The 19,443-nt window shown below is 55.3% G+C and overlaps 7 protein-coding genes across 7 annotated transcripts; 5 read left to right on the forward strand and 2 right to left on the reverse strand.

The window, feature by feature from the left end:
* Positions 1-161: 161 nt before the first annotated feature.
* On the forward strand, positions 162-719 carry BU26DRAFT_508288 (uncharacterized protein; the record flags this gene model as incomplete). Its single annotated transcript, XM_033827066.1, has 1 exon — positions 162-719. One exon carries the CDS (start codon positions 162-164, stop codon positions 717-719), a length of 558 nt encoding a protein of 185 aa, XP_033680671.1.
* Positions 720-1,438: 719 nt separating this feature from the next.
* Positions 1,439-3,309, forward strand: BU26DRAFT_433351 (glycoside hydrolase family 16 protein; the record flags this gene model as incomplete). Its single annotated transcript, XM_033824025.1, has 2 exons — positions 1,439-3,190; positions 3,253-3,309. 2 exons carry the CDS (start codon positions 1,439-1,441, stop codon positions 3,307-3,309), a joined length of 1,809 nt encoding a protein of 602 aa, XP_033680672.1.
* Positions 3,310-4,509: 1,200 nt separating this feature from the next.
* Positions 4,510-8,465, reverse strand: BU26DRAFT_578481 (ARM repeat-containing protein; the record flags this gene model as incomplete). Its single annotated transcript, XM_033834430.1, has 4 exons — positions 4,510-5,430; positions 5,488-8,306; positions 8,355-8,399; positions 8,447-8,465. The coding sequence occupies 4 exons, from the start codon at positions 8,463-8,465 to the stop codon at positions 4,657-4,659; spliced, it is 3,657 nt and encodes a 1,218-aa protein (XP_033680673.1). The 3' UTR covers positions 4,510-4,656.
* A 2,500-nt stretch (positions 8,466-10,965) lies between these two features.
* BU26DRAFT_73669 (uncharacterized protein) lies at positions 10,966-11,641 on the forward strand. Its single transcript, XM_033836282.1, has one exon. The coding sequence runs from the start codon at positions 11,111-11,113 to the stop codon at positions 11,504-11,506; it is 396 nt and encodes a 131-aa protein (XP_033680674.1). The 5' UTR covers positions 10,966-11,110; the 3' UTR covers positions 11,507-11,641.
* A 57-nt stretch (positions 11,642-11,698) lies between these two features.
* Positions 11,699-15,007, forward strand: BU26DRAFT_73674 (glycosyltransferase family 2 protein). The gene is made up of 3 exons (XM_033836283.1): positions 11,699-11,915; positions 11,969-12,135; positions 12,184-15,007. The coding sequence occupies exons 1-3, from the start codon at positions 11,835-11,837 to the stop codon at positions 14,567-14,569; spliced, it is 2,634 nt and encodes an 877-aa protein (XP_033680675.1). The 5' UTR covers positions 11,699-11,834; the 3' UTR covers positions 14,570-15,007.
* A 437-nt stretch (positions 15,008-15,444) lies between these two features.
* Positions 15,445-16,750, forward strand: BU26DRAFT_568228 (FAD dependent oxidoreductase; the record flags this gene model as incomplete). Its single annotated transcript, XM_033833749.1, has 2 exons — positions 15,445-15,663; positions 15,758-16,750. The coding sequence occupies 2 exons, from the start codon at positions 15,445-15,447 to the stop codon at positions 16,748-16,750; spliced, it is 1,212 nt and encodes a 403-aa protein (XP_033680676.1).
* Positions 16,751-17,114: 364 nt separating this feature from the next.
* Positions 17,115-18,757, reverse strand: BU26DRAFT_568229 (MFS general substrate transporter; the record flags this gene model as incomplete). Its single annotated transcript, XM_033833750.1, has 2 exons — positions 17,115-18,145; positions 18,271-18,757. 2 exons carry the CDS (start codon positions 18,755-18,757, stop codon positions 17,115-17,117), a joined length of 1,518 nt encoding a protein of 505 aa, XP_033680677.1.
* Positions 18,758-19,443: the final 686 nt, after the last annotated feature.

Raw genomic sequence — 19,443 nt, forward strand, 5'->3', positions numbered from 1 at the left:
GGCACACTGAGCACAAAGCACAGCTTTCAGGCTGCCGGTGGGACGGTTGACGTTCGTGTTGCTGTGATGCGATTCCAGTTCTGCCCCGGCCACGGAAGGATCAGGGTCGTAGATCCCGCCGATAAGCTCACGAACGTGCATATTCGCCTGCACCTATCGCAATGGAGAATGCCATGGCGAAGTGTGATCCCTTTGGTCTGCAGCGGCGACGCACTCTTATCGCGACCTCACGATGCACGTTGACGTGCAACAGCAGACATGGCGTGAAAGCAAGGAATGGGCGTGATTGCTCAGCGGACACGAACAGTGGCGTTTCATTGACTTTCCCGGCTGAGAATGAAATCACGATTTTCGCCGGTTGCGTTATTGAGGCTGAGGAACACTCACTGCGCCTGATTGGCCGGCGCGCTGTCGTGCCACCAGCATGCCGCTGTGTCCCGCCTCAAAGAGCCGGCATGCAGGCACGCGCTATCAGCGGTGCTCCGCATCACCCAACAAAAACCGCAGCTTCCCGGCTTCGTTACGCTCGCTATTTCTGCCGCTATCCGCTGTCTTCAGGACTTCTCGAAGTCTATCCACTCGCTAGAAGACGCTCGCTCATTTCCGTTACCAAATCCGGCGCTGTCGGCCCACCGAGAGCTCGAGCTCGCACCCCACCACCATCACCACCAGCTGTCAAAGCTACCCAGGCTTTCCCAGTACCAGCGACCCTGAACTGAAAGACGAAGTGCCCGATCGACCCCCAAGCTTCGGCATACTGCAGAACGCTATCGCTGCGCCCCAGAATATGGATCGTTAAACGTCTATATACGCTCGAGCTTTGCGTTTGGCAATTGGGACTATACATAGTAGCTGTTGTCTAGATACGTGGGAAGAGATGGAGGATAACACACGTACGGAGATCAGCGATGCGGAACCAGTAACCCCGCCGCAGGATGCCGCCTCGCATAACCGAGCGAACGTCTCGGGGACGGGAGAGCCAGTTGATGCTCAGCAATTCGGGCGCTCACCGTCGAGCTTGCACGCTGAGCGAGCTGCAGCTTACCTCCGTGGAACAGACACAACCGCGCACCGAAAATCCTCCAGCGCGCCAGATATCCTCCACAAGAAAGCGTCAAGTGACAGCGAGAAATCGATCTCAGATACACAAAGCTCCCAGTCTCCGACAATACGATCCGAGCAGTCCTCCCATCTACCCCCGATATCCTCGCCTCTCAACCCTGACTCCTCCGAGGTCGACAATGGCAGACGACGCACTAGCGTATACGATAAGCCTAGCAGTGGCGCGAATGCGTCGCCAAACCGGTCGCACAATTCAAAACAAACTCCGCCTCCCCGACCCCGGCCACCTCCTAGGCCTCCGATACAGCAGTCGAGATGGAAGAGTACACCGGACTTAGGAGGGTCTTACGTGCATCGAGATAGCACTCCCCTGACAATGCGCGACCTCGGTACGGACTATACGCGGTATTTCAACCCCTTCACGGACAGTCCCGGGACCTTTTTCGCCAATAAATCGACGTCACTAAGTTCCAAATATGCTCCATCCTTTCGCACAGCTACTCCACTAGAAGCCTCTAAACCCGCCAACCCCTTTCTTACACCGAACACTTCGACAACGAAGCTGAATACGGACTACGACGCTGAGAAAAATGTATCCCTAATTGACGATCGATTAAGCGCGCCGTATGACGAGAAAGGTAGTTTAGCCTGGCCGCTTTGGGGAGATGGGGCAGAAGAAGATGATGACATGCACCTCCCCATGCCGGACGACGACGTTCGATACAAAGCCAGATGGAAAGACCACTTTTCAAGGGCAAATATCGCGTCAACTATCGGGCTGTTTCTGATGATCTTTGGATTGCTATTTATCTTCATCGCGTTACCCATACTGTCCTATTCCGGGGTCATCGATTTCACATCAGGGTATGAGACGCCGCTGGATCAGATGCCGGGCAGGCAGCCGACAGCGGAGGAATGGGCCACTGTCAACGCAAAGGCGTACCCATATTTGAAGAATATCAGGACCGGCCTGATAGACCCCGACACTCCTGACCACGCGATGAGCAAGACGGGCGAGAACGGGGATGAATATGAGCTCGTCTTCAGCGACGAGTTCAACGACAATAATCGCACGTTCTACGAAGGGGATGACCCATACTGGACCGCACAGGACCTTTGGTACGGTGCGACTCAAGACTTGGAATGGTATGATCCGGACGCAGTAACGACGTGGGACGGCGTATTGGAGATACGGCTAGACAAGTTCGTCAATCATGGCCTCAACTATCGCTCTGGAATGCTAAATAGCTGGAATCAACTTTGCTTCAAAGGAGGCATCTTCGAAGTATCAATGTCTTTACCGGGCCCCGCTGGTGTCATGGGGCTGTGGCCTGGTGTGTGGACCTTGGGTAACTTGGGGCGACCGGGATACGTGGCTACGACAGATGGTCTGTGGCCGTATACGTATCAAGCTTGCGATGCTGGAATCACGCCAAATCAGTCAAGCTATGACGGCTTGTCTCGCTTGCCTGGGCAAAGACTCCCATCCTGCACCTGCCCCGGACAAGATCATCCGACCCCAGGGACCGGTAGAGGAGCGCCCGAGATCGACATCGCAGAAGTTGGCGTCAGCTACCCACCCATTAGTCTCCCTGTGGCTACGCAGAGCTATCAAGTCGCACCCTTCGACATATGGTACTATCCCGACTACGAGTTCACCGCCTTCCCCGACCAACGTCTCAGCTACACAAACGCCTACACAGGTGGCCCCTACCAGCAAGCGATCTCAGCTACGACGAATCTCAACAAAGAATGGTTCGACGGCAAAGCCTACCAACGCTACTCGTTCGAGTACGCGCCCGGCGAAGGTGAAGACGCGTACATTGTGTGGAAAGTCGGGGGCCAAACCATGTTCATTCTCGACGGGCGCGCCATCGGGCCAAACGGCAACATCCAGGCTCGGCAGATATCGGAGGAGCCGATGTCGTTGGTTCTGAACTTGGGCTTTAGCAATTCGTGGACGGCGATAGAACTGGGCAGACTGGTGTTTCCGACCGTCCTGCGCGTTGACTATGTGCGGTGGTATCAGAAGAAGGGTGAGGAGAGCGTGACGTGCGATCCGCCTGGGTTTGAGACTACGCAGTACATCAAGGAGCATATGGATGCGTATACGAATCCGAATTTTACGGTAAGCTAGGGCTCGAACGATGCATGCAAGTGAGAGCGCAATAGGCTGACCTAGCGCGTTAGAAATGGGAGCAAGCCGGTTACTCATGGCCGAAGCACAAGTTGAACAGCAACTGCTGAACATTGCCACGCATCATTCAAGAAACCACCGCATTGATCCCTTCCGTGCGACCAACGCACTTCCGCATTCCTCGCTGCCCTCGCAGAAGCATAGCATTACGCTATCCCGACATCCCGCAACTCCAGATTCAAATCGCATCGCATCGCAACGCAACGTCAGCAGGAGACGTCCCACCCGTAACCTATTCAGAGCCGCACATCCTGCAACCGCACGCCTACACTTTAGGTCGCATCCTCGATCCTCCTGGCCTCGCATACGCGCCAGCCTCGTCCTGCTCATGCAAATCTCACAAAACACACGCACACCTACCGTCATATTTCCGCATCGATTCCCAATCCTCGTATTCCATGCTCTCAACACCACTCGACATATAATTAATTTTCTCCTTTTAATGATAATCGGTCCGGCGCTTACGCTCGCTCGCTTTTCTTCCGGCATCTATTTCGGTCTCGGCGCGTTGTGGATCCGGCTTTCTGTCGATATTGGAGGCAGGGGACGTCAGCATCCTTCCACGGTCCCTTTTTGGGTGCAGCAATCTCAGGCGTTTGGGGGGTTCATAAAGATTTTTTCTCTCTCTCATGAATGGGTCGCATAAGGAAGGCGTGGAAAGGATCTGTGTTCTAGAAATGGAGTTATCATGGGCCATTGTAGGACTGATTGATGAATTGGACATATATGGAGAAGGGCGCAATGAGGAATGAAGCATCGCGTAAAGTAATGTCGATAATGAGTGGGATAGGAGCTGCGCATAGTGCTACGCAGTCGTAATGCCGGTAATGAGAAATCTTTGCCATGTTCAAAATTTCGCAAAGGCTGTAAAGACCGTGTTCAATTTGCTTAGCATAGAGAGCGTGATGTAGAAGACTTTTGTTCGAACTTCATCCTCCACCACGCCGAGTAGAGCCACGCGGCTTTTCTTTCCGTGAAGAAAGAAGAGTGCAGGTTCCCTGGAACATCCCCCATTGCGCTCTCGTAATCCTCTGCCTCTGAAAACATCTCCACTCTCAACGCGCAGTCTCCGAGAGAATCTGGACATACTCACCTTCCCCCAAGACGCGACAGGCGGAGACGCCTGTCTGTCCAGTGGGTTGTTGTTGCGCTCCTTGTGGATCTTAGTCGTCCATCAGAGGGGCCCTGGCTGATAAGTCTGATCGAAACTCATCTGTGGCATATACCTACCGGCCTGACCGATTGCGGAACAGCGGCGAACGATAGTCGGTTACGCTGGGAATGCAGGCGATAACAGCATAAGCCATAGATCATGTCCTAAAGGGTGGGACGCCCAAGCAGGGCCTCGAGGTTAGCCAGATGATTACTAATGGCGCCGGGAATCGAAGCGCATATGATCAACTCGAGCGTGCATGCCGATTGGACTTGCGATGAGAGGAAGGAAGAGGTTCGAGGCTGTCTCGCCGACCAGATGCGGAAGCATCGGCGGTAACGGCGGACGAACGCATCAAGCGAGAACGAGTTTGCTGAGAAGACGGAGGGTTGCCATACCAGTTGACATCGCTGAGCTGCAACTTCCTGGCTCGCTGATTGCTGCGATTGTTGCCGGCCTTGTCGAGGCGCGGCTGTGCGTACGGGTTGTGAGTCTTGTCCAGACCTTCAGAAGTTTCAGTACGTTTCCTATTGGTATTAGGTTGAAGGGTGTAATGAAACGGTGTATCACCATCCGCGTCGTCGTCCCGGAGATCGTAGTTCAAGACGAGGTTCTTGATCCGCTGCTGCTCTTCTCGCTCGGCCTGTTGCTTGTTGCGCATGGCAACTGCAAACGTTGAATCTGAGGGCAGGTCGATAGAGCGGGTCTGTGTCTTGTTTCCGCGCTTGCTGAGCAAGGAGAATTTCATCATAGGAGACGCCCGAGCAGATGCTTCATTGCCGCTATCTTCCGCAGCTACGGGTGCCTCACGAGTGCGGCGCATTGGAAGCGGTACATCGAAGACCGGCTTGCGCTCGAACTTGCGGGATTCTACGCTTTCCGACATCAATTTCGCAAGCTCGCGGTCGAACTCGGCTTCTGCTTCGGGGTCGCGTTCGTCTTCTTGACGAGTAACGACGATCTGTTCCTCTTCGTCGTCGGATGAGGCTCGTTTGACCGGCTCATCGTCACCAGAATCCTAGGGTAGGCGTGTCAGCGTTTCGAAGGGGTATGCACGATATGTGAAACCACAAACCTCTTCATCCTCGCCTGAAGACTTCTCTTCATCTCCCTCCGGTACAACAACTTCCTCGTCGTCTGGCCCATCTCCATCATCGTCGGAAGCGGATAGGTCATCTTCGTCGGGCTCAACCGGTTTACCGACTGCGGAAGTCTGGTAGTTTTGCTTGACAGCTTCCCCGAAAGCACGAGAGGCTTCCTCGAAACTTGTGATCAGCTTCCATTGGGGCCTCGTGAGATTGAAGGCGTCCTGCACGATGAATTCAACGTCCATCGGGAGGGAATCCTTAGTACAGAGGTAGTACTGGAAGTAAGTGAGGAAGAAATCAAGCTTCTTCTTGGCGGCGCCCTTGTCGTAGTACATGCCGCAGGTCTCTAAGAGGTTGCAAACCAGCCGGATGCGGAAGTAATCGTCCAGGAGGTCCAATGGGTTCACCAGCCCTGGGCGCACATAGCCACCTTCCCACCCGTAATTGAGGAGCTTATACAGCGTGTCAAAGATGAGCGGAGAGTCAACCAGCCGGTAGATATACATTTCGCCGAGGTACTTAACCTCTGCGATCCTCCTCTGGTTTAATTTGAAATCATTCAACTCGAGCCCGAATGTAATCGACTCAAGGAGGTCGTCTATTACTGAGATCGCAAAGTCCTGATGATATCTGTGGATCGTCCCGAGGATAATGGCTAGAAGGTGGATGTTGCTGTACTTGATCTTACCGGGCTTTGAGAAGATCTTGTGCAGGATGTTGACGACATCTTCTTCCTCCCAATGCATCTTGCGGATCTGCTTGACGGTCTTGTCTACAGTTCGGCGGCTCAGATCCTGATACATGAGCTTGCGAAGAAAGAGCTCGATCGGCGTTCTCTCCTTTTGCTCGATAGCCGCGCGCTCCGGAGGGTTAACGTAGTAAACGGCGTTTTCAATGAGCATACGCTCTTGTTGACCAAGAACTTGGGCACCCTTCTTTCGCTGCAGAGTCTCCAGGAAGGATGACATTCGCGGGGAGGTCTCAGGATTGCGAAGTAAGTAGCGACCACAGTTTTCAAGGAGGTTGCAGATGATCTCAATGTTCATCCTCGAAAATTCGTCGAGGCTGACCTTCAAACAGTGGAAGATGACATGCTCCGGGACGACCCCGAACTTGGTCAGCTCCGCAAGATAGCGAACATTCTGGGTCCGGACTTGTCCCAGAAAGTCCTTCGACTTGCGGCGCTGAAGGCTCCGAAACTCGTCATCGAGGTACGACACGAGGCCCTGCGACACATCGGGCATGTATTTTCCAAGCGTTGCAATGAGTCTGGAATACAGTGGTAGCAAGTCCGACCGACCCTTCGGTATGTCCTGCACAGCTTTGATCAGCCTATTGCGAGAAGCCTTCGAGTTCAGGAAGCAAAAGTCGACGGCGGTCTGATCCACGGAATCCTTGGTATTCAGCTCGGGTAGACGGGCAAGGACGGCATCCACCTGAGCTCCGACGGACTTATTCGCGATGGCAGTGGACTGGTCGTCTGCTTCTGCAGGCTTCGCCTCGGCGGAAGGTTCTGGTTTATCCTCTATGTCGGCCTTGGTCTCAGCCTTCTTGCCAACTTGCTCGTCATTGTCGGTCTTTTTCTTCTTCGGTTCTTCCAATAGAATGCCCGGAACACGGTCTTTGAGGTCGATGAGGTTTTCGTAGAAACGCCGCTCTTCTTCGTCTTCCCAGATGCCAGGCCCATCACCTTGACCGCGCAGATAGTCTCCCGCCTTCACAAGCCCGATCGAGCCGTCACCGGTGCCTGCAGATGTGTCCTTTTCCTTTAGATCAGGCATCTCCAAACTAAGTGCATCGGCGAGGACCTGCGCATTTCCTGCTAGTCTCTCCTGTGCCTTCATCTGCTTTTCGTAATTTGCCTGGCGGTCCTCGAAAACTTCTCCAGACCTGACATACGCTTCCGCATTCTTGCGCCCTTGGTTGACCAAGTGCTTCTGATCGCGTAGCAGATGCGCTTTGACATCGTCAAAGTACCGACTGAGGATGTTCTTGAACCGCTGCCGGAGCTCAGGGGAGACGATAGGGGGGTCCTTGGTAGCTGCATCATCTTCGTCGGTGGTGGAAGCCTCATCGTTTTTCTCGGTTGTCGTGCTTCCATCCTCATTCACGGTCTTGCGCCCTTCAGCCGAAGATGTTTTTGCTCCAAGGATATCCCATGCAAATGCCTTTACGAAGATGACGACCAGAGGCAGGTTGATATGCTCGCGGTCGTACCCTAGCATATCCTTAAGCACCTCTAGTGGAAATGGTTCGGCATCGGCGCTGTCAGGCCGGTTGCCATTTGTTGTCGCCTTGGCCTTGCTTGATCCCTCAACGAGCTTGACACTCTCTTTTGTCTTGCCCGCCTCTTCGGGTCTAGACACATCATCCAAGCTTCTCAGCACACCCACAAGCCAGAGCTCGGTCGCTACCCTCAGCAGCACTCGCTGACGAGCAAGGCGTTCCTTCTCTTCCCGCTCACGGACGTCTTGTGCCAGGGTCTTCAGGTGAGACTTGTCCGGTGTGCTCAGTCCTCGCCCAATGTACCATCCGAGGTATCCAGTGAACTCAGCGGGGCCGAATCGTTGATGGAGCGCGCTCACGACTTCGACGCCGGCGGCAATATCTGCGGGGGTCTTGAGCTTGCAGAGGCCTTCATAGCAGGCGGAAATGATTTCAGACAGGTATTTATGAAGGGACAGCGTCTGCACATCCTGGATGAACTGGGTCTGCGCTGAGGCTTGGACGGCGGTTCGCAGGCGCTTGATGAAGGCGGTATTCTTCTTCATGGACGAGTCGAGGGAGCCCTGCACGCGGAACACATCTGCGGAATGTCAGGCCTCAAGCATGCAGCTGAAGGTGCGTGTCATACCCTGCTCGCCATCCCAAGCTCTAAAATTCAGCTCGCGGAGCTCCCCTAGGCGCCGTCAGTAGATTGCATGAGAGAAAAGGCCTCCGACATACGTTTTCTCTGCCTCTCCATGGTGGAGGAGGCGGGCCCGCAGTTGTGGAGGGGCGGGCGGTGATAGCAAGGCGGGTCGGTTAGGATACGCGCACATGGAAATTGGAGAGTATGTCCGGCGCGGCGTCGGTGTGCATTTGAACAGTCGCAGGTTGTGAGCCTTGCAGCAGGCGCGAGAGTTTGCGGACGCGGCGTGGGGACAAGGGAAAACGTCGTTGGAAGAATCCCAGTTGGTTTTGTGAAGCTCGTACCTGCAGATGTCTTATCGACCGGCGTGGCCCGTGCGATGCCGAGGTGACTAAGCGGCACTGAGTGTGAATTTGGGCCCTGGATGACGTGCATATCGGTAGTACTTGCACGAAAAATGCGAGTCGGACAGCGCAACTTCGATAGCTGTCAGTTTGGTGCTATCTTCAGCGTTCAGCAAAGTAGTCGCTTGCTAGGCTGATTGCCGAATAACCACCACGCAAACTCTAGAGCATAGGACGACAACGGTCACTGCAGTATAAAGGTTGGACGCGTTGATTGCACATAGGTCAGCCTCCATCTATCCACTCTGTGCATAAGATGGCAGATCTCAAAACTGCTCAACAGATCTCTCCCGTGGTACATTACCTTCCCCATCGTCCGCCGCACCTGACGGTCTTGGGCGACCGACATCGAGCTGCGGAGTGCTTAGCACTTTATAAAGTTGCCCAAGACACATCTACCTTCGGCCAGGATCAGGTTGACTGGAGCATTCGATACGCAACGGAATAGCAATGCTGCTAGTAGATGCTGGGCATAAGGTAGGAGGATACTGACGCACTGTACTTCACCAAAGTGCGATTATACAGGAAACAGGGAACAGGAACGATGAGAACGTGTGCAAGCTTCCCGGCTCAGCATTCGAGCAGGAAAGCGGCGCGGGGCTTGGAGCAGCCTGGAAGCGGCAGAGCGGTCCAGTCTCAAGCGTGCAACTGGTCATTTCTCTGGCAATGGAGCGAAAACTTCGCCGCTCGTTATTGAACCGATAGACTGCGAAGAGCGGCATCGAAGCTGAAAGGTGTATTTTGGAAGTAGGTTGAGAAGGTAACGAGATGGGGCCGAAGTGATTGCAAGGCGCAAGCAATTACAAAGAAGCTGGTCAGCCACCTTACGTTTGTCACGTAATGGCTATATACGATCTGTGGAACCGAGATTTGCCCTGTAGAAATAAGGTCAGCGCTGCGCTTGGCACTATTGACAATTGGAGAGACTCGTAGCATGTTGGGCGCGTCCAGTGGCTCAGCACATCCTGCTTTTACACGTGGTGGCCTCGCTGGACCGTACGCCCGGTCAAAGGAAGATTATTCCCTGGTAATGCTTAAGCTATAAAACCCCTGTATAGAAATTGATAGGTGGAAATGCATATGGAGGCGTCAATGTTGGATTCTAGTAGCCATCGCTAAGTGTTCAGGGGTAGCCCTTATGCGGAATGACGAGTTCGCGCGATTCATGAGGCCTTTCGCACAGTCAGCATTCGAGTGCGCTGCCACAGAGAAACTCGGGCGAGAGATATCGTAGAGTCGCAATGTTCTCGTCCGATATTCGAGACGTCCATCAGCGATATGGATCTCAGCCCTGCTAGGCGGACGATCGCCGCGTGTCCCAGATCGCCGCCTCGTATAGGCGAAAGATCAACATGGTGATGGACGATTGGACGATTGGACGATTGGTGGGTCCCGAGTCTTCGGAAGCACGGCATATCGAATCGAGCCGCGTCGCTCAGCCCCGAGCGGGGCGGCGCTTTCACTGAGTATAGAAACTGGGTTCTGGAAGAGCAAACTGCTGCAATGGAACATTGTTGCGTGCTGTATTACCTCACAGGGCTGGGGCTCACGAGGCAGTGGAACAGAGGCGCACGCTGCTGTGCCTGATGCGGCGCGTAGGCGGTCAACAGCTTTCCCGATAGATAGTCTCGAATGTGTACATACGGAGGAGGAAAACGTGCTCCTGCCAAGAGGAAGCTGGTGAGGACAAAGGCCGTCCCCACATTAAGCTCGTGTTTCTATTAGCGTCGCAGCGCGCGGGAGCGTATTGTACAAAGGAGAAAGGGGGAAGGCAAGTTTTGCTGTGGCTTCTCGCATGGCATGACGCTTGACTGGACGGTCCGTGGAGCAGCGCGAGGCTAGAGCAGCCACGACAGCGAAGTCAGTCGATGGCTGAGGAGGCACAGCGGGCGCGATTGGCCAGGCCGACCGCATCCGGAATGCCGGTTAGTCCTCAGGGGAGACAGCTCCGCTTGGCAATGAAAGCGCCAGGCGGAGCGAGAAGGCGACGCATGAAAAGGCGCAAATTCTTGGCCGCCATGATGCCATCGGCGCAGGAGCGCAAAGCAGGTGCGGTGGCCGGAGAGAATCCAGCGTCGGACGATCGTGCTCGTGTTTCGCAGTCGCGGACATGGGCCTTGCAACTCGCACTCCGGATGCATAGCACTCTGCAGGGGCGCATATTAGCTCGACTCCGCGAGGGGGCGGCGCGCTCTCCTTTGCCAGCGTCAAGCGGGCGCACGAGGCCGGCGAGGCACGTCTCAAACGCCCAACGGCAGCGGCGCGCTTGGTCCGAAAATAACAGGAGGCCACCAGTCACGCAAGGCGGCTCCCTGCCCAGGCCGCCGACTGCGGAATAGCGCGGCCCGGAAGTGGATGCGGAGCCTGTGGCGATCGAACAGGCCCAGCACGCTTCGGGCGACGGCGCTGGCCCGCGCGCAAAAGCCATCCGTGCCTGCGTGCCTCTTCAAACCACCCCGACCCCCTCGCCTGCTGGAAACCTCTTCTCCCTCTGCACGCGTTTCGTTTCCTCCTCCCTCCCACCGCGTGCCGCCTCCCTCGCGCTGCTGCTCCTCTAATGACACCCTGAAGACGCCTGTTTTCTTCCATTCGCTTTTCCCCTCTCCGCGACACTCGTTACCTGCCCGATACGGCAACGCCGGCAATTCGTGCGACTCCCTTTTCCGCTGCCGACACCTCAGTTGTAGCCGATTCAGCTGTTTCTTAATATTCACAGTCCGCCCCTCGTTCGGTGCCTCCTCGATTATCTAGCGTTGTGCGACACCAAGCTGCTGGCAGGCGTGCTCTGTATCACTTGACCACACTCGACCGCCCTGGCACCGCGACAAGCCGGCTTCCTCATTTGCTCACCTCACCCGACGAGGCCTTTTTTAATAGAGGGTGCGTGCCATGAAATTCCAAGACCGCTGCTCCTATACTGACTGCAAACCGGCAGCCGTCCGCCTAGCTTCCCTTCCCGCAAACCCCGCGTCATCGTCCATGTCATAGCGCCCACGATCGCTCAAGCACCGCCATTTCCTCCCTCGCTCGTTACCCTGCCTCGACACCTTCCAAACCCCGAAACGCTTAATACTTCACCATGTGGGATCAGATGGGCATCTTCGCCCGCGCCGACGAGAATGGCGTGCCCGACATTACAGACCCGTGGCCGACCAAGGATGTGAGTTGGGAGCGCTCTTTACAAGGCTTCGAGCTCGAGGCTGACCCTAGCAGATCGTTTATGTGGCCATTGTCGGCAGCGTTATGCTGGCCGCGCTCCTCGAATGGTTCCTGTGGCTGGCCGCATTCCTGTACTGCCTCGTCAAAGTCTTCCAGAAGGCCGAGACCATCAGCATCAGGATCCTCTCGGTTATCATGATGATCCTCTTCACCGCCCTCCGGTAATACGCTCCTTGTCACACACGCTATCCGTTACTGACTTGCGCCAGAGCGATTTTCTTGCCGATCATGGTTGTGACTCTGCCCCTACCGTCACAGGTCGTAAAATACTTTCCCACGGCGATGGTCAGCTTCTTGCAGTGGTTTGCCTTTTGGTCTTTTGCCGGCCTGCTCACAATTCCGTGGCTGTTCTGCGTGTACCAGCTTGTAACGCATTCCGTGGGGCGAACTAAGAGGATCAAGACCGTCCTGGACGAGGCATCAGCGCCCAAGGTTGTCATTATCATGCCCTGCTACAAGGAGGTTCCTGAGATTCTCCTACGTACTATCGACTCGCTGGTCGACTGTGACTATCCCCCGTCATGTCTGCACATCTTCCTCTCCTTCGACGGAGACCAGGAGGACGAGCTTTATCTGAACACCATCGAGAAGCTCGGCGTTCCCTTGACGCTCGATTCGTACCCCAAGTCTATCGATGTGACATACCGGAGCTGCCGCATCACTGTCTCTCGTTTCCCGCACGGGGGAAAGCGACACTGCCAAAAGAGGACTTTCAAGCTCATCGACAAGATCTATACCGAGTACCTCAAGCGCAACGACAACCTGTTCGTGCTCTTCATCGATTCCGACTGCATTCTAGACAAGGTTTGCATTCAGAACTTCATGTACGAAATGGAGCTCAAGCCTGGAAGCAAGAAGAACATGCTGGCCATGACCGGCGTCATTACCTCGACTACGGAGAAGAACTCTCTCATCACTCTCCTTCAGGACATGGAGTACATTCACGGTCAGCTTTTCGAGCGCTCCGTCGAATCTGGTTGCGGAGCTGTTACCTGTCTGCCCGGTGCCCTCACCATCCTCCGCTTCTCCGCATTCCGCAAAATGGCCAAATACTATTTTGCCGACAAGGCCGAGCAGTGCGAGGATCTCTTCGACTACGGAAAGTGCCACTTGGGCGAAGATCGATGGCTCACTCATTTATTCATGATTGGCGCGCAGGAGCGATATCAGATCCAAATGAACACGGGAGCATTTTGCAAGACCGAAGCCGTGCAAACATATCGATCTCTTCTGAAACAGCGCCGACGATGGTTCCTTGGGTTTATCACAAACGAGGTCTGCATGCTGACAGACATCCGACTCTGGCGGCGATATCCCATCCTATGCATTGTCCGATTCATGCAGAACACGATTCGAACCACGGCGTTACTCTTCTTCATCATGGTCCTCTCCATCATAACCACGTCTCAGAAGGTCAAGAACCTACCGGTTGGCTTCATCGCAATTTCGCTCGGTCTTAACTGGATTCTCATGCTGTACTTTGGTGCCAAGCTAGGACGTTACAAGATCATGCTTTACCCCGTCATGTTCGTCATCAATCCATTCTTCAACTGGTGTTATATGGTTTACGGTATTTTCACCGCCGGTCAGCGTACCTGGGGAGGTCCTCGTGCAGACGCTGGAGCTGCGGATCCCAACACTACTCCAGCACAAGCTATTGAGCACGCTGAGGCAACTGGCGACGATCTCAATGTTGTCCCCGAGACTTTCAAGGCAGCCGCAGAGAACCAGAAACATCGCCCTGCCGCCGTACCTCTCCAGCCGTCAGATCATCTCGATGGCCGCTTCGCCCCGGCAGAGAGACTTCCCAACGGATGGTACCAGCAAGCGAACGACTCGGGACTTACTCTCCCCAACATGCTACCACGGAACCCCAATGTACCCAACGTTCCATTGCATCCTCGCTCTTCCATGGACTCGTTCATGTCCGCTACTTCTGCAGGCAACTCTGTCTACCTGCCACGTCGTGTCGAAAGTTTCATGGATCCCGAGGACGCCCGCATATACCACAAGACACAGGCAAACCAGAAACCTGCCGGAGGCGCCTATTTTGAAGCAGACAACCACCATAACTCGCCCTACCAGATCAGTCCGCAACCTGGCAAGTCTACATACCAGGAGTCCGTTGAGTCGCTCTCGGATGATTCCGTGTATCACGGCCATGGAAAGTTGCCGCAGAGGCCTCCTCACTCCCGCATGAACAGTGACCAACACACACCTACTACTGGCCAGTATGCTCCGGTTACGAACTCGCCCCTTTCTGCGGAGTACGGACAGAACGGACTAGAGCCCCCGAAGGCAGCATACAACAGTAACCAACACCGTGACTCATCTGGTTCCGTGAACTCGAACCAACGCACCGGACGTAGTCCGCTCGCCCGCCAAAGTTTCGTGAGAACGGCACCCGGCGCGGAGCTCGGCATTGAGATGCAGCACCAGCAGCATCAACAGCAGCGCAGCCTGATGCGTGACGTTTCACCCGCCCCCGTCGGCTCGCCGCTCGAACCTCCGTCACGTCCGAACCACCAACGAAGCGAATCGCAAGATTCAAAGCGGAGGAAGAGGCTGACGAAGAACCCTCCTGGCCCCAAGTAAACGCCCTCTGATGTTTTCATCCCCATCACTTGGCGGTACGGAACCAGTATGCCGGTTGTTCATTCTCACATGCAAAAGTTAGGCCCACGGCGTTCAAGCATCGGATTTGTTCTCATCATTCTCGTTCTACTTGACATTTGCATTCACATATCTTGCATAGGGTATTGGCGTTTCTATCAGGACCCGGTCCTCATCATCATCACATTCCCTTGACGTACATACCGCGGAGGAAATCGTCGGATTGGACGCACGCGCGATGACTGGATCATATATCTTATCGGCATATCATATTCCAATGATGCCGTACATACGAACCAAACCGGTATATATGAGCGCGCCATACTTGGCCACGAGGGGGTGGAATGGGGCCGTATACTTTCCTAATGTTTAGATGTAGTTTCTACAATGGAATTACGATATCATATTGCAATCCCCGCAAACGAATATTCGCCTTGGTGGTGATGCACTGCCTTTTGCATAGCTTTCTACTTCGTCCGCGCCTCTACTGAGAGATCAACGTTGCGCCGTTCTCCTGGATAGCACCATCGCATTCTAGGATTCCCCGGCATGAGTATCGAGCGGAATCGCTGGTAGAGCTATGTCCGTACTGTCGGAATTCCAGAGCGGAGAAGAAGGCGCTATACCCTTTTCGTACTAGCATCTGTCGGACTGGCTCGACGTCATCGCAAAAAGTAACCGACGATAAGCAGCAGCATCGACAGCTTAAGCTCTTGTGCGACCGGATTGTCATTTAACATATTTCTCTTATTTTTGCTTATATTCCAGTCCTTGCACATATGTCTGCGGGCCATTAGTGTACCTATGCGTTGAAATTACCCTCCACCCCATCGCTTTTCCACATTTACTCTTCAGCAATGCTTCTGTCGCGAAGCATATCCAGATCGATCACGCATCAATCGCGAGCGTTCTGTACAAGCGCGAGAAGGGACGCGGATTTTACGCACGCGGTGATAGGAGGAGGCGTGGTCGGGTTGGCAATCGCGAGGAAGCTGCAGGCAAGAGACGGCGCTTCCACCGTCCTGATAGAAAAGCATGGCTCCGTCGGCACGGAAACGAGTAGTAGAAATTCAGAGGTGTGAGCGGAGTCTCATTTCATCCTCCTGTAAATGCTTTTCGCCATCTCGAAATACCACAGCATTAGGACGGCAAGGCTGACAACCTCCCCAGGTCATACACGCTGGCCTCTACTACGGCCACGACTCCTTGAAGACAAAGTTGTGCCTCCGCGGCAAGGAAATGCTATACGAACTCGGTGCTAAACACTCCATCCCGCATCGCAACACCGGCAAATGGATCGTCGCCCAGGACGCCGCGCAAATGGAAGCCCTCCAAGGCGTGCATGATTTCGCCTCCAGCATCGGCGTGCCCATCCGCTTTATCTCACCTGAAGAGGCCAAACGCCGCGAACCAGACGTGAGAGCAGAGGTCGGCGTGCTTGAAAGCCCGTCTACAGGGATCGTGGACAGCCACGGATTAATGCAGTTCCTAGAAGGCGATTTCACGAACCTCGGCGGCATTTGCGCCTTCAGGAGTCCCGTCTCCGCCATCCGACCCATCGACTCTGGCCGCGGCGGCTGGGAGATCACAACAACCACATCCGACGGTGAGGAATCCAGCGTCACGGCGGAAACGCTCATAAACTCCGCCGGGCTGGCCGCGATCCCGATATCCAATATGATCCTCCCGCCTGAAAGACACCGCAAGCCTTACTACGCAAAAGGCTCCTACTTCTCCTACTCGCGCTCCCACCCAAAACCCTCCACGCTCGTCTACCCAGCCCCGGTCCCCGGCCACGGCGGCCTCGGCACGCATCTCACGCTCGACATGGCGGGGCGGATCCGCTTCGGGCCCGACGTGGAGTGGACGGACGATCCGAACGATTATAGCGTCAACGGTAAGAATCTGGAGGTCGCGCTCGACGATATCCAGAGCTATCTCCCCGGGATTGATCGCAGTGCGATTGGGCTGGATTATGTGGGGATTCGGCCGAAGCTGGGGAAGCTTGGGGCGGTGAGTAGTGCGAAGGGGTCTTTTCAGGACTTTTATATTAGGAGGGAGGAGGGGTTTGTGGGGTTTGTGAATTTGTTGGGGATTGAGAGTCCTGGGTTGACGAGTTGTTTGGCGATTGCGGAGGAGGTGGAGGGGTTGTTGTATCGGTGAGTTGAGGGGCTGGGTGGGGTTGGAGATGGGGGAGGGCTGGAGATGGGGGAGGGCTGGGTCGGTGAGCAGCTGTGCTTCTGGGGATGGATGAGAATGGAAGGCGATCTGCGAGCTTAGAATTCCTGGCAAGTGTAGAAGCGTTGGCGTGTAACAAGCCCCTAGTGTGAGTTGACCTTTAATATCATCACCCTTATTTAGAAGGAACGGATAATCAAGAAACCCAGTGGTCAACTCTGTTCCATTCCATAAGCATATCTTCGTTACGCGCAGCCTATATCAATTTCCATCCCATCTCCCCATTCCAGAATCCATCCAACCGCAAGCCGATCAAAAAATCAGTCAGTCAGTCAAATAACCCATGCGCTCACGCCCTCCCAATATCCTCCACACTCTTACTCCGCCCCTTCTCCGCGTCGCTCTCCTGCTCATTCCCATGCCCACCCTCGACCATATGGCCAAGATGCGCTTTATCCATATGCGTTACCTCCGCCATATCGTCATCATGCGCCACATCGAAGTGCCTGCCCCGATACTCCGGCCCGATGAGCGTCAGGAGAATAACGTACGCATACACGCAGCCCATGAAAATGCAGATCACCTTGCCGTACTCGTACCGCTTGACGGAGCCCTTGGGCGGCAGCGGGAACCGCTCGCCGATCGTGGATTCGATGGTTGACGATGCCGAGGAGACGAGGTTACCGAGTTGGTACGAGGTGCCGACGACAAAGGTCCTGAAGCTGCCTGGCGAAAGCTCCATCAAGTGGATCGGAATGACGCCCCACGCGCCCTGGACGCAGAACTGCTCGAAGAAGGCCGCGGCGATGACGCTCTTGCTGCCCGTAAACGTATACGGATACAGCAGCACGCCGCCCACGACGGAGATAAAGATAATGCTGAACCGGCGCCCGAAGATAGACGACGAGTACCCGACGAGCGTGCCGCCGGTCATGGCGCCGAGGTTCGCAACGACCTGCGTGACGGTCACGGCATCGGCGCTGAAATTGTACTGGTTCGTCAGCATCGTCGGATACAGATCCTGGCTGCCGTGGCTCATGAAGTTGAACCCCGCCATCAGCAGCACCATGTAGATGAGCAGCAGCCAGTGGTTCTTCAGCGCGACTCGGCCCTCTTGCAGGAAGATCTTCGCCGCGTTGGGCGTCTCTTCGCGGATGCGCTGGCGCTCGCGGTAGGCCTGCGTCTCCGGGAGGCAGAGCCGGAAGACGATGATGAGGACGGGCGGGCCGGCGCCGAACCAGAATAGAGGTCGCCAGCCGTGGCCGACGGTGTCGACGAAGGCGCGCGCGAAGACGGTGGCGAGCAGGTAGCCGAAGGCGTAGCCTTGTTGGAGCATGCCCGAGATTAGGCCGCGCGCTTCTTCGGGGCAGTCTTCGAGGGCTGTGAAGATATGTGTCAGTTTACTGTTTCGCTGCTCACTTGCACTCCAATTCCACTGCTTTTGATCCCAGCTGCAAAGGGATGAAAACCGGTAGGAAAAGACAAGAAAAACGCATTCAACTCACCCGTCGCCGCAGCATTCCCATACAACCCGCCCATCGCAATCCCAAAAAGCGCCCTCACGCCCAGAAAGCTCTCATACGTATCGCAAAACCCCGTCGCCAACTCCAGCACAATAAACAGCACATTGTTCACCACAAACGGCCACTTGCGGCCCCAGCGATCCGCCGCGAGCCCAAAGATAATACTGCCCACCGATCGAAGCATCAGCACCAGCGTGATGCCCCACGTGATGTCCGTCTTAGTCTTGCCGAACGTCTCGGCTAGGTCCTCGACCGTCAGCGACACGGTGAAGAAGTCGAACGCGTCCCACGACCATGCGATGAAGGCCACCAGGAAGAACATCCATTGCTGGAAATTGAGCAGCGCGAGCAGCCGAATCGGGTTCGGGACGTGCGCCATGGCCGGCTTGAGGGTTGGGATGCGCGTTGCTATGTAGCGGCCCGCGGACATGTTGCGCGTGGGCTCGCCGGAGCCTAGGTCGGTCGCCATGTTGGCGGAAGACGGGTGGTGTTGAGAAGGGTGGTGATGTTTGAGGAGGGGAGGAGAGTTTTGGATGACAGCGACAGTTCTACGGGCCGACGGTCGATCGGCGGGGGGTGATTTGGCGGTACTCGCGTGCTTGATGGGGATGTGTATGACGATCACTGTTGTCCCACTCTTTTCCTTGCCCAGCGATTAATATCTCATCAGCCGTCCTCCAAATCTCTCGTCGAGCAGCGAAGTAGATAGAAAAGACGAGCAAAAGGAGACCCGGGGAAGAAATAAAACCACGCGGAGCTCACCCTGCACAACCCACCCCCTGGCCCTACCTATAAACCCTCCAACCCTCCTCCCGCGCAGCGCGCGATCGTCGTCCCTTTCCACCTTCCTCATGACATCCGCCGAGCTTAACCCACCCCGCCCGAGCACAACCCCGCAGCCTTCTCCGCCAATCACTCTCGCTCTGGGGAAGAAACCGACAGGGAAGACACACGCCGCCGGCCGGGATGCGGTCCAGCTAAGAGGTGCCAAGCCCGCCTCGGCGGCGCATTAAGGCGCCGTCTTGTCCGGCTTGGAGGCACTCAAGCAGCGTCAAGAGGCCATGGCACGGGAGCGCCGCAAGGCTTGTTCGCGGGCCACGCACGTCAACGTTACGCTTTTTTCAACGGCTTATTACCACTGTCTTCTACTGTTGT

This window comes from Trematosphaeria pertusa, assembly GCF_010094035.1.
Source record: "Trematosphaeria pertusa strain CBS 122368 unplaced genomic scaffold BU26scaffold_12, whole genome shotgun sequence".
NCBI classification, from domain to species: Eukaryota; Fungi; Ascomycota; class Dothideomycetes; order Pleosporales; family Trematosphaeriaceae; genus Trematosphaeria; species Trematosphaeria pertusa.